This window comes from Symphodus melops (genome assembly GCF_947650265.1).
Source record: "Symphodus melops genome assembly, chromosome: 2".
In the NCBI taxonomy this organism is placed as follows: domain Eukaryota; kingdom Metazoa; phylum Chordata; class Actinopteri; order Labriformes; family Labridae; genus Symphodus; species Symphodus melops.
This window is the reverse complement of record NC_136692.1, coordinates 1,048,050-1,060,919: the sequence shown is the minus strand read 5'-3', so window position 1 is coordinate 1,060,919 and position 12,870 is coordinate 1,048,050. Positions and strand designations below refer to the sequence as shown.

The following is a 12,870-nucleotide window of genomic DNA, read 5'->3' as shown; positions in this document are numbered from 1 at the left end:
CCTCCCCCCCGTCCCCGGGTCCAGACCCCCCCCTGTCCCTGGGTCCAGACCTCCTCCCCCCCGTCCCCGGGTCCAGACCTCCCCCCCCCCTGGGTTGATACCGCCCTCTCTCACTGCTGCAGGCTGAAGAAATCCACCGGAGCCCTTCTACGAGGTTTTTGGATCTCATGTCCAACCTGGAACACGCAGAGCGCCTGAACGCAGCGCAGAGCGCCTGAACGCAGCGCAGAGCGCCTGAACGCAGCGCAGAGCGCCTGAACGCAGCGCAGAGCGCCTGAACGCAGCGCAGAGCGCCTGAACGCAGCGCAGAGCGCCTGAACGCAGCGCAGAGCGGCTCAGTGTTCAGTTTAAAAACAAAATGTTTCTTCTGTTTTACTTGAAAAGTTTTCTTTCTTCTGGTGTTAGTAAACACACACACACACACACACACACACACACACACACACACACACACACACACACACACACACACACACACACACAGACACACACACACACACATAGACACACACACACACACACACACACACCTCCTCATCATCTCCTCGGGTTTTTCTGTCTTGGTGTAAAAAGGACGGACGGACTCGGGTTTCATTCAGTGGTCGTCATGGAAACGTTGAATCGGTATCTATCGACGTGAGCCGACGGGTCAGACGTGATGACGTCATGTGGGAGGAGTCGAGTTTAAACGCCGCGTGTGTGAAGAAGGCTGCTGATTGGTCAGCGCGCCGTCACACGCCGGTTTCACCAGGACAGAAGAACCTGCAGAGAAACTCGCGCACGCCGACTTCATCGCACAAACACGATATGTTGCCAAATATGGGCGCGGCGAGTTTATCGGACCCTGTAAATCAACGATGGATCTAAACCAGTCGGAGGCGGAGCCCTGATGGATCGCGTCCTCAGCTTCGCCTGCTTGTGTTTTATTCTGACACTAAATGAAATATGAATAAAGTGTGAAGGACATTTAAGTGTTCTCACTCCGACGCCCGGACTGTGAACCAATCAGAGAGCAGCGTGATCAACCTCCGCACAAACACTAGCCAGTAGAGACGTCTGTCACGTTTATATTTAGTCGTCTTCAGTGGGCAAACGGCGAGCGGCGGCCGGGCTGAGCTGGCCTGTGATGTGTACAGTGAGATTATTAACCTGACTGTACAGACGGGAAATACAGGTGTTTTCTTTTTCTCATTGTTGTTCTTTTTATTTTTCAAAAATGGGAGCGTGAGATTTATCAGTAACAACAATAAAGAAATATGTTGGATATGACCGAGCGGCTGTGAGTTCTTCTTCACACGAAGCATCGCACCACACAAAGGTCAAAGGTCACACACTGTCCCCGTCTTCAGGTTAAATATCAAGAACTAAAGATTCATCTTAATGATAATTATAATTATTATAATAATGATAATAAATGGAATCATTTCAGAGCTTCATGAATCATGATGAACTTAAAGCTGATGGTCCTTTAGTGCAGTGTGCAGCTCCAGATGATGAGAGGAGAGAATATAAATACAGAATGAATAAATGTATTTACACACATTCATGTTCTACATTCAGAAGAAGAATCCAAATAGTTTTTATGGTCATTGTTCCTCTTTCAGAAGCACAACGAAATAAAACTAGCAGCAGAAAGAGATCAGGCAAAAACAGTCAAACTACAAAGACATAAAGATATTTAAATATTTGTAGATTCAATAGAACTGACAGAAAGTTGACACATATTTAGCTGAGCTTCATTTGATTCAAAGACTAAAAACCTAAACGGCCGTTTTCAGTTGTTGTAGTTCCAGTGTCCGGCCGCCAGGGGGCAGCAGCGCCGCTGCGACGACTCAGCGCTGCACGTGAACGTTCGCAGAAGAAGCTAAGCTAGCGGCTGTAAACAAAGCTGAGCCGCTGATCTGAAGAAAGACAAAGAAAAAGCGTCCGATGTGTGAAGACAAGACATCAGTCTGATTCTGCGTGTCCGAGAAGTGAGTGAGACGGAAGTGAGACGGAAGTGACCGTGGCGTGAATCCACGCTGACGCTAAAATAACGACCTTTTAGAGAGTCCTAAAGCTAAGGATGCTAAAGCTAACTAGGTGTTATAACTTTTTAAAAACTCTCTCAGGAGGTTTGACTCCATCTGAGACAACATGAAGTTTATAAACAGGTCACATTTAGCTAACAAGCTGCTAGCTCGGCTAATGATCCGTTTCTGCTCATGTCAGTGTGAATCCTCTCTATTTGATCTGATTCTACAGTTTTTTAAAGGATATGATTCTCTAATGGAAACTGTTCTAACTGTTGATGTTTTTAAACTCTGAAGCTGAGCCGCCTGTCCTGACACTGAATCTGAGTGTCGTCTCCGTGTGTCCCTGCAGGGGGCGCTGCAGTCCCATGGATGGCGGTCTCCGTGCTGGAAATGCTGTCTCAGGCTAACTTTGAGTCAAGCTAACGACAGGCTGAGAGCTGAGGCCACGCCCACCTGTCAATCAACTCAGCTACACGCCTTATTGTGAATAACTCTGATCCTTCATCCAATCAAAACTGCTGAGTCATCAAAACATTCCCCCGTACAGTGTGTGTGGATGGAGACATGAGCTAATCACACCTATTTGGTTTTTTGAAGCAGGCTGTAAACATGTTCATGTCTGTTTGAATGGGTGTGTATGTGACTTCCTGTGCTGCCTCTAGTGGACACTCCGGGTACTGCAGGATCGTCTTACTGACTTGTGCTGGTCTCATGTTCACGTGTAACCTCGTGGTGATGCTTCTGTCTCCGCAGTGACCTCCAGTATCTGTCGGCCTTCATCCGTCCAGTCTGGCTCGGGGACCTGCCATGACCCGGCCTGCGCTCTGATTGGTCGAGAATGGCAGCAGAGCTTTATCCCTCAAAGAAGCTGGTCTCCTCCGCCTCAGCGAGCAGCACCGCCTCCTCCGTCCAGCAGTACCAGCAGCAGAACCTGACCAACAACAACACCAGCTTCGCCGCTCGGAGCTGCTGCAACTGGCAGGGCCTGTACCCGACCATCCGCGAGAGGTGAGCGGGAAAACCCCGCGGCGGGCGGCGAGGGCGCCGTGTACCGATGTGTCCATGAAAGGATTTGTCCTGTAAAACATTTTAACATCAACATGTCCCCCGCAGGAATTCAGTCATGTTCAACAATGAGACGATGGCGGATGTTCACTTCGTGGTCGGACCTCCGGGCGGGACGCAGCGAGTCCCGGGACACAAGGTACAAAAAAGCCGTCATCACTCATTGAAGACTAAAGAGACGTTTGGTTGTTGATCTTGTCCCTCATGGCGTCCGTGTTTTCGCCTCTCTGCCAGTACGTCCTGGCCGTCGGCAGCTCCGTGTTCCACGCCATGTTTTATGGAGAACTGGCCGAGGACCAGGAGGAGATCCGGATCCCGGACGTGGAGCCTCCGTCGTTCCTCGCCATGATGAAGTGAGTCGCCGTCTGAGTCATTCAGCTTTCCCGTGTTCTTGCGTGTTGTTGTTGTTGTTGTTTGTCTCGAGCTGACTCCGCCCCCTTCCCCGCTCAGGTATATTTACTGTGACGAGATCGACCTGTGCGCCGACACCGTGCTCGCCACTCTCTACGCCGCCAAAAAGTACATCGTGCCTCACCTGGCCCGCGCCTGCGTCAACTTCCTGGAGACGAGTCTGAGCGCCAAGAACGCGTGCGTGCTGCTGTCGCAGAGCTGCCTGTTCGAGGAGCCCGACCTGACGCAGCGCTGCTGGGAGGTGATCGACGCGCAGGCCGAGCTCGCGCTGCGCTCCGAGGGATTCTGCGACATCGACGCCCAGACGCTGGAGAGCATCCTGCGGCGGGAGACGCTCAACGCCAAAGAGATGGTGGTGTTCGAGGCGGCGCTGAGCTGGGCCGAGGCGGAGTGCCAACGCCAGGAGCTGACGCCGACCATCGAGAACCGGCGCCTGGTCCTGGGGAAAGCCATCTACCTGATCCGGATCCCCACCATGGCGCTGGAAGACTTCGCCAACGGGGCGGCGCAGTCCGGCGTGCTCACGCTGAACGAGACCAACGACATCTTCCTGTGGTACACGGCCGCCAACAAACCCGACCTGCTGTTCTGCAGCAAACCTCGCAAAGGCCTCTCGCCGCAGCGCTGCCACCGCTTCCAGTCGTGCGCCTACAGGAGCAACCAGTGGCGGTACCGAGGACGCTGCGACAGCATCCAGTTCGCCGTGGACAAGCGCGTCTTCATCGCCGGCTTCGGCCTGTACGGCTCCAGCTGCGGCTCGGCCGAGTACAGCGCCAAGATCGAGCTGAAGCGCCAGGGCGTGCCGATGGGCCACCGGATGATCAAGTACTTCTCGGACGGGTCCAGCAGCACCTTCGCCGTCTACTTCGACTACCCGGTGCAGATCGAGCCCGACACCTTCTACACGGCGAGCGTGGTTCTGGACGGGAACGAGCTCAGCTACTTCGGCCAGGAGGGCATGACGGAGGTGCAGTGTGGGAAAGTGACCTTCCAGTTCCAGTGCTCGTCGGACAGCACCAACGGGACCGGAGTGCAGGGCGGGCAGATCCCAGAACTCATCTTCTACGCCTGACGCCGCCGATCCCTTCTACACTGCCATTTAGACTTTTACTTTGAAAGGGTGTCGACCTCCTCTTCCTTCACTCTCTGTGTTTGTTGTTGTTTCCTCCTCTTGGTTCTGATTAAAACACTATTTTAACGGCCTGAATGGACGAGTTCATAGTCGTAGTGAAGGTCACGCCGCACGCCGCATCAGGATGTCTGACAGCGAGCTGATTGGTCGAGCCGTGTTTGTTCCCTCTCAAGCTGCGTTCAGGTGCCGTCGGTAAAACGAGTTGTAAAAACTGCACATGCTCAGAATCTTCTTCACACGAGGGACAAACTTTTGATTCCTTCATAAATAAAAACAGGAAGTTTGGGACGGCGTGTCGGGAAATCGATCGTCACCATTTCAGACACTAAATTCAAACAAACCAGCAGATGGCGTTTTCAGAGCAGCACTTCCTGTTTGTGTCAAAACAACAGAACCCCTGATGACACTTTGTTTTTTTAAACGGGCCTCAGGTTCTGGATGTTCTGGTTCTGGACATCTGATCCAGCTTCATATAAATAAAAGTTTTTTATGATTGTATATTAAAGTATTTTTGGACGTGCGGTGAGTCGGTGGCCTTATGAACGTGTTGTGATGAAGACGAGTCGATTAATAAAAAGATGAAAAGTCCTTTTTGAATCAGGAGGTTTATTTTTAAACACGTGACAAACATACTAAAAAATAAATAAATAAAAATAAATACTTATTTACTTTTTGGGATTCAGAGTTCTTCAAACGTAAATAAAGACACACACACACACACACACACACACACACACACACACACACACACACACACACACACACACACACACACACACACACACACACACACACACACACACACACACGATTTTATTACAGAGTTAATGCAACACTTTGAATGCAAACCGCCATTAAACACCAACGAAGAAGAAGAATTCTCGCTGTGGTTTGTCCCTCCGCAGTTTCCGTCCTTTCCGTCATAACACGGAAGTGAGCTGTTTGACAGCAGGGTCCAGAGTCCAATCACTTCTCGCCGTGAATCCACGGAGGTAAAAAATCCGCTCAGGTGTTTGGGTGACGTCATGCACAGGTTAAAGGTGATCTCGGGTCACCTGTCTCCACGCGGCTCCGCTGAGCTCCGGCGGGATGTGCGGAGGTCTGAGTGCGGCTCTGCGGGGAGCTGCAGCCCGGAGGACGTGGTCCTGGTCCACGGCCGGAGGACCGCGATCGGGAAGGCGAAGAGAGGCGCGTTCAAGGTGAGCGCGTGACCTGTCTGCGCACGTGACTGCTCATAACGTTTATGAGCTGCAGGGATGGAGGAAGATGACATCTGCACACACACTGAGCAGAGGAGGAGATGTTCCCTTCATGACGTCACAAAGGGCAGTCCTGCCCTCTCACCGGAAACGGAAGTGTAACCCTGAGTTTTGTCTTCAGGACACGCCGCCCGACGAGCTGCTGAGCGCCGTGATGTCAGCGGTGATGAGCGACGTGGGTCTGTCCCCGAGCGAGCTGGGGGACATCTGTGTGGGTGAGAGACACTTTGTCCCGCCTCCAGCTGTTTCTGTGTCTCGCTCGTCTTAATGGCGTGCTGTGTTGTTGTCGTGGCGTGCAGGTAACGTCCTGCAGCCCGGGGCGGGCGCGCTCATGGTCCGCGTGGCTCACTTCCTCAGCGGCTTCCCAGAGACCGTCCCCACGTACACGGTGAACCGCCAGTGCTCCTCCGGCCTGCAGGCGCTCTTCAACATCGCAGGTAGGCTCCGCCCCCCGATCGCTTCAAAACAAGAAAGGCTGTCACCTGACTGTGTGTGTGTGTGTGTGTGTGTGTGTGTGTGTGTGTGTGTGTGTGTGTGTGTGTGTGTGTGTGTGTGTGTGTGTGTGTGTGTGTGTGTGTGTGTGTGTGTGTGTAGGAGCCATCCGGAGCCGAGCCATCGACCTCGGCCTCGCATGCGGGTGAGTTGATCCGTTAACCAATCACACACCGCCAATGACGAAGCAGAGGGAGCAACCTGTGTGTGTGTGTGTGTGTGTGTGTGTGTGTGTGTGTGTGTGTGTGTGTGTGTGTGTGTGTGTGTGTGTGTGTGTGTGTGTGTGTGTGTGTGTGTGTGTGTGTGTGTGTGTGTGTGTGTGTGTCTCAGTGTGGAGAGCATGTCTCTCCGGTCGGTCGGTGAACCCGGAGACGTGAGCTCCCGGCTGATGGACAACGAGAAAGCTCGAGACTGCATCATCCCGATGGGGTGAGACCGCACGACAGCACGCCGCACGCCGCCCGCTGCAGAGCGAGCGAGCGAGGTCATAATCTAGAAGATGACATCACACGACCTGATTTATTAAACGTAGAAACTTCAGACTCTTATTGGTTGGATTTTATTTAAGACAAAAAAAGAGGAAAAATTGACAAAATAAATTCAAACAAAATGGAGACGATACACAAACAGTTTGAATCGCGCTCGTCCTCGTGCTGCACGCTTTGCGTCTGATCCGCGGCGGCGGTCGTGGAGAACGCGCCTCATGTTCTCCTGTTCCTGCAGCATCACGTCGGAGAACGTGGCGGAGAGATTCGGGGTCACCAGAGAGCAGCAGGACGCCTTCGCCCTCAGCTCGCAGCTCAAGTGAGTCCGTCAGCCGCGCTCCTTCAACACTCGAGCACACGTCTGTTTGAACACGCCCACGTTGCTTTTCAGAGCGGCGCGGGCTCAGAGCGCCGGCGTGTTCGAGCAGGAGATCGTCCCCGTCACCGTCCGGAGCGTGGACGAGCAGGGGGCGGAGCGTCGGGTGACGGTGAGTAAGGACGAGGGGATCAGAGCGGGGACGACTCTGACGGGACTCAGGAAACTCCGACCGGCCTTCAAGGCTGACGGGACCACCACGGCAGGTCAGCGTCACACACGCACCCCGCCGCCATCTCCCCCGTGAAGCTCTAACACACACGTATTCTGTCTCAGGTAACTCGAGCCAGGTGAGCGACGGAGCAGCGGCCGTGCTGATTGGTCGCAGGTCTGCGGTGGAGGCTCTGGGTCTTCCCGTCCTCGGGGTCCTGAGGGCGAGCGCCGTGGTCGGGGTCCCTCCTGATGTGATGGGGATCGGACCGGCCTACGCCATCCCCGCCGCTCTGGAGCAGGCCGGTCAGTTCTGATTCAGACTGCAGTACCTGTTTTAAACTCCAGGGGGCGGAGTCACGTACCGCTCCTTTAACACAACGTTTTGTTTTTCCCCCCGGCGTTTCTCTCAGGACTGACCGTGGACGACATCGACGTGTTCGAGATCAACGAGGCGTTCGCCAGCCAGGTGAGTTCTCGTCGTGATGCGAGCACAAACGAGCCTTCAAGGTGACCAATGGCGGCGTGCTTTGTTTTGGCGTGCTCAGGCGGTGTACTGCGTGGAGAAGCTGGGGATCCCTCCGGAGAAGGTGAACCCTAACGGAGGCGCCATCGCCCTGGGTCACCCGCTGGGCTGCACGGGGGCGCGGCAGGTGGTGACGCTGCTCAACGAGCTCAGACGCAGAGGCAGGAGGTCAGGTTCTCATCACTAAGCCCCGCCCCCCTCGCCATTTTTAAGTCACATGTATAAAGTTGAACTGTGTCGTTTAATCCCGTGTCGGCTGCAGGGCGTACGGCGTCGTCTCCATGTGCATCGGGACCGGGATGGGAGCCGCTGCTGTGTTCGAGTACCCCGGACCGTAAACCCCGCAGGACTCTGACGCCCCCCTTAACACGCCTCAGGTGCAGCAGACAAACAGGAAGTGGAAATGGTTGAAAAAGGCGGTCAGATACATCCTTCCTGTTCATGCTGCATCTTCACATTCCTCTAAATCACTTCAGCTGTCATGGCGGCACGCCACCTAAAATCTACACCCGGAAAAATCCATCCATGTTTACGTCCAATGAAAGACGAAGAAGATTTAAAGTAAAAATGAACTCGGACCAGAATGAAGCGGAGGAATGAAAAGGGGCGGAGACTAAATGATTCTCATTCTAACACCAGGTGCCTTTGATCTCTCATCGCTGATCCTGATTGGTCGTGATGTGACGACACAGAATGTCTTAGTTGTGCTGCATCTTGCTGATCCCATCACTGTTAGTGGTCCCAGTTCTCCCAGTAAGGAGAGCGCTCCGTCTAAATTACACAAGTAGAGTTTATCTGATTAAAAACAGGAAGTAATCCAAAACTGTGTCCACGACTTCTGTTTCTGTTGCCACGGTGATGAAACCACACTACAGTCACATCGAGGCGTGAACGTGTGGCGTCCTCTCCTGATTGGTTCATGTGTCATTTTCTCTCATTGGCTGAGAATTTGAATAATTTAAAATTTTAAAACAGGATGTTGCTGCTTCACAATAAAACAAGCAACAAGCTTTTATTTTGAAGTAGCTGCAGGACTCAGCGGGTGTGAGAGCTGCTCTTTGCTCATCGGCGTCACGATCTATTCGGAAGAGGACACCGAACACCGGCGTGTGATTGGAGCCGCTTTAATCTGACATTCAAGAGAAACAGGAAGTTAAATCTAAAGGACCAATCAGAAACACTTCTTTGTTTTGTCATCTTAATTTGACCTGCAGAAAACTTTATTAGAACACGAGTCACCACGGACACGTCGCATTTAAAGTTCGATTCTTTCAGGACGTCGATCATCACTCAGTGACGCACGCCGCGCTCCCTCGGCGCCACGGTTTCCCCCCCGCTTAGAGTCGTTCTGTCCAGTTTGACGCGTGCGTGCAGCCGGGCCGCACGCTCGCTGTGGGAGCGGCGAGGAGCCGCGTGGAAGCTGGCAGGAAGACGCTGACGGCTGCAGGAGGAGAATCTGAAAACTCAAAAGTGATGAAGTTTGAACGAGACGACTCGTCCGTGTCATGATCGGGATGTTTCACCAGGTCCAGGACGCCACGCTCATCTCGTGGTTAAAAACATCAGCGTGTCAGTGTGGCGTTCACAAACAGGAAGTGGATCAGGAGAAACCGTTCAGAGTTCATCCTACACCAGCTTCTGTTTCTTGCGAGCCTGAAACTGCTCCGTCTTGCTTTTAATGGACTTGACGAGCAGAGACAGACTCGGGTCCATCGCTTTCTTGGACGCAGCGTCCCCGACCGCCGCAGCGTCCCCGTCCGCCGCAGCGTCCCCGTCCGCCGCAGCGTCCCCGTCCTGTTCCCGTTTGCGTCCCGCCGCCTGTTTCCTGTCGGCTCCCTCCCCCTCGTCTCTCAGCCCGTCCTCCAGGCGGCGGCGCTGCTCCTCTCTGCGGCGCTGCTTCTCGGTCAGGATGCTCTGCGTGGCGGTGGTCTTCTTGTAGCTGGGGTGGGAGGGGTCCAGGTTGAACAGGTGGGACGTGAACATGGCCTGGAAGCGAGGGTCCTTCACGTCCACCTGGACGCAAACAGAGAGACGAGGGAGAAGGTTACAAACGCCCTCGAGACCGCCACCGAGTCAACACGGAGCTGCACGACCTGTGACATCATCAAACCCACCTGGAAGTGGTCTTCCTGCAGAGGCTCCTCCCCCTTCTTCAGCAGCTTCTTCTTCTTCTTCTGGCTCAGATTCTGCTGCTCCACGATCTTATCGTAGTTGAAGTGTTTGTGTTTGTCCTCGTCGCCCTCGTCCTCCATCAGCAGGGCCATCTCCGCCTGCAACACACACACACACACACACACACACACACACACACACACACACACACGACGTCAGGTGAATGTTTACAGTGATAAAGTCACGTGGCGTTACATCCATTGACCTCTGACCTTTTGTTTCTCCAGCTCCTCTTCCTCCTCAGCCGTGCGCTCCTCTTCTTCGCCTCTCTTCTTCTTCTTCCGTTGCTTCTTCCCGTCTGCACACACACACACACACACACACACACAGACTGATCATGACCTGACTCGCTGCAGCGCTCTAAAGGTCAAACGTGATAGAAACCAGGAAGAACACGTCTGGCGTCTTTCATCCCGACTCCTCTGAGCCGTTTCTTCTTCTCACAGGAAACAAGACGAGGAACAAGAAATCTTTACTCCTCCATGTAGACCTCTGACTGCTGCTGTGACACACAACGACCACCAGATGGAGCCCAACATGAAGAAACAGGAAGTGATCAGTTCTGTTCTGCTGCCACAACAAGCACCGACCTCTCCTGAAACATGTGACTGTAATCGATGTATGAAGTCAAAGCAGGTATTTCACAACAGCCCTGTGACTCAGAGGGAAGAAACCAGCTGCAGGAAGAGGCGGAGCTACAGCTGAGGGAGGAGAGCTTCAGCGTCACTCTGAAGAAACGAAACTTAAAGTCTGTCAGGGTGTCGACCACACAGCCGTCCAGAAAGGTCTCCGTTTGTCTTCAAACAAATTAAAGTGATTTCATCTGATCTTTGTCAACGACACAGCAGAGTCTCTGCAAACACTGGTGAGTACAGCTGATCATGTTTACACTCTGAACAACCAGGATTTACACTCAGCTGTGTGTGTGTGTGTGTGTGTGTGTGTGTGTGTGTGTGTGTGTGTGTGTGTGTGTGTGTGTGTGTGTGTGTGTGTGTGTGTGTGTGTGTGTGTGTGTGTGTGTGTGTGTGTGTGTGTGTGTGTGTGTGTGTGTGTAACTGAGTTTCCTTCATTTGGACTTTGGTTCATTTATAACTTCCTGGTATTGTTGTTGTTAACATCATTAAACTAAACTGAATTCTATTTCCTCTGGCTCTTTCACAATAAAAGCCTGGACATGGAGAAACCACAATGAGACTTTTAATCTGAAGAAAGAGAAGGAAGGGACCTTTCTTTATATTCAAAATCAGGAGAAAAGGTTTAGCAAGTTTTTCCAACAGCACAACCCACTTCAGCCCCGTTTCCACACAGCAGTCCGGTACGGATCGGTTCAGTTTGGTTCGATTAAGCCCGATCCCATTTGTGTTTCCACATCCACCCGTGCCCTTTGGTAGGCGGCGTGTAAGGCCCGAAATATGCTCAACGTTAGTACCAAACGGACACGTACGCGTTCTGATTGTCACTCGCGTTGTCTTTGCTTATACTCGCAAAGTCCAAACGTAACATACGTGTCTTACCGGAGGCCTCCTGTAGGGGGCAGGCAGCCAAATAGAGCTCGGTGTGTCTACCGTTTGTGTGGTCCAGAAACGGATATCATAAAGATGGTTATAATCATGAACCATATCCATCAAACGCTCCTCAAACATCGTGTCCTGTTCCGTCATTTTTTTTAAAAACGCCTCCTATATGCACGTCACCCTAATCACCCTAATCATGTCTGGTTTCATCCTACTGTTGTGTTATGCTACATCTGTAATGGTTGACATGATCACCCTAACTAGGTCAAGTTTCACTCTATTGTCTTTGACACTTAATGCTAATCTGCTCCTCAATAGTTGGGTACTTTAATGATAATCACCCTAATCACTCCTGGTTTCACCTTATTGTTTTGGACACTTAATGCTAATCACTGCTCCTTTATGTTGCTGAGCACTTTAATGGCCCAGTCTGCATCGCTGCATGGACTGTGTAATGACTGTACTCACACCTCTGGCACTACCTCAAACACCTCTGTACATGCACATGGAACTAGTTTCTAGAAGGTCAGCACTTTGTTTCTAAGGCTCTTTAACTGTTTACAGGTCTCTTTTAATCAGCACATGTTTTTCTCTCCTTCACAGGTTATGTACATTATGCTATATAAGTTTAATGCTAACTGCACAGGTTTAACCTGTAATTATGTTTACTCTTAGTCACACAGGGGCTGCTAAATCTTGTTTGGGGGATTATTGTATACAGGGGGGGGGGTGGGGGGGACAGCGGGTGTGTATTGTAACTAATGTCTTGTGTCCTGCCTGTCTGTATACTGCTACTGGATGCCTTGAATTTCCCTCAGGATCAATAAAGTATCTATCTATCTATCTATCTATCAACCGCCAAACGTCCGAGGAAACCACAGAAACCAGCGACTACAGACAGACAGACACTTTATTGATCCTGAGGGAAATTCAAGTGCTACTGAATGTGCGGCCACTCGCATCGGCGCACAGGTGAGAAGTATATATAAAGCCCACGAGCGCCTCTAGCGGGACTGACGATACTGCAACTTGCGGACGCGTAGTTGTACCTCGCGCATTTTGGTGCGACCACCAAAGCCAGGTACGCAAGTGCGTATCCTGCGTTGTCGGCTGCGTATCTAACGTTGAGCATATTTCGGGCCTAAGCCGGAAGACTATAGCTGCTGCATAAATAGCGTCATATGATAGCAGCTAACCGCTAACAGCTAACCACTAACTAATAACAAAGGAGAAAAACGCTACACAAACAAAACCAACGAAGAAGACATCCAGC

The 12,870-nt window shown here is 52.0% G+C and overlaps 4 protein-coding genes across 6 annotated transcripts in view; 3 read left to right on the top strand and 1 right to left on the bottom strand.

Annotated features, from left to right (window-relative positions):
- The first annotated feature begins 1,818 nt into the window (after nt 1-1,818).
- On the top strand, nt 1,819-5,211 carry LOC306818394 (BTB/POZ domain-containing protein 3-like). The gene is made up of 6 exons (XM_079335951.1): nt 1,819-1,973; nt 2,365-2,498; nt 2,769-3,023; nt 3,129-3,219; nt 3,315-3,433; nt 3,531-5,211. The coding sequence occupies exons 3-6, from the start codon at nt 2,854-2,856 to the stop codon at nt 4,561-4,563; spliced, it is 1,413 nt and encodes a 470-aa protein (XP_079192077.1). The 5' UTR covers nt 1,819-1,973; nt 2,365-2,498; nt 2,769-2,853; the 3' UTR covers nt 4,564-5,211.
- Nucleotides 5,212-5,502: 291 nt separating this feature from the next.
- Nucleotides 5,503-9,361, top strand: acaa1 (acetyl-CoA acyltransferase 1). The gene is made up of 11 exons (XM_079336023.1): nt 5,503-5,822; nt 6,004-6,097; nt 6,182-6,319; nt 6,477-6,519; nt 6,705-6,803; nt 7,098-7,178; nt 7,251-7,441; nt 7,512-7,691; nt 7,799-7,854; nt 7,934-8,079; nt 8,174-9,361. The coding sequence occupies exons 1-11, from the start codon at nt 5,649-5,651 to the stop codon at nt 8,247-8,249; spliced, it is 1,278 nt and encodes a 425-aa protein (XP_079192149.1). The 5' UTR covers nt 5,503-5,648; the 3' UTR covers nt 8,250-9,361.
- Nucleotides 9,110-12,870, bottom strand: part of esf1 (ESF1, nucleolar pre-rRNA processing protein, homolog) — a 25,119-nt gene continuing 21,358 nt past the window's right edge. For 2 of the 3 annotated variants that reach the window (XM_079335770.1, XM_079335771.1), the window contains exons 12-14: nt 10,296-10,381; nt 10,026-10,181; nt 9,110-9,924 (exon numbers count right to left, since the gene is read on the bottom strand). In XM_079335770.1, coding sequence (XP_079191896.1) covers nt 9,538-9,924; nt 10,026-10,181; nt 10,296-10,381 — 629 coding nt within the window. In that variant the 3' untranslated portion in view covers nt 9,110-9,537. The remainder of the gene's footprint in view (nt 9,925-10,025; nt 10,182-10,295; nt 10,382-12,870) is intronic. The other variant, XM_079335772.1, reaches the window with a different exon arrangement.
- LOC306819932 (uncharacterized protein) overlaps nt 10,391-12,870 on the top strand; it is an 11,819-nt gene continuing 9,339 nt past the window's right edge. Inside the window, exon 1 of the mRNA XM_079337559.1 lies at nt 10,391-10,948. The gene's annotated coding sequence lies outside the window, so the exon portion shown is untranslated. The remainder of the gene's footprint in view (nt 10,949-12,870) is intronic.

Coding starts and splice junctions, on each gene's coding strand:
- LOC306818394 (XM_079335951.1), top strand. CDS start 2,854: ATGGCAGCAGAGCTTTATCCCTCAAAGAAGCTGGTCTCCTCCGCCTCA. Junction 3,220..3,314: donor AGCGAGTCCCGGGACACAAG/GTACAAAAAAGC, acceptor CCTCTCTGCCAG/TACGTCCTGGCCGTCGGCAG. Junction 3,434..3,530: donor TCGTTCCTCGCCATGATGAA/GTGAGTCGCCGT, acceptor TTCCCCGCTCAG/GTATATTTACTGTGACGAGA.
- acaa1 (XM_079336023.1), top strand. CDS start 5,649: ATGCACAGGTTAAAGGTGATCTCGGGTCACCTGTCTCCACGCGGCTCC. Junction 7,179..7,250: donor GCCCTCAGCTCGCAGCTCAA/GTGAGTCCGTCA, acceptor GTTGCTTTTCAG/AGCGGCGCGGGCTCAGAGCG. Junction 7,692..7,798: donor CGCCGCTCTGGAGCAGGCCG/GTCAGTTCTGAT, acceptor CGTTTCTCTCAG/GACTGACCGTGGACGACATC.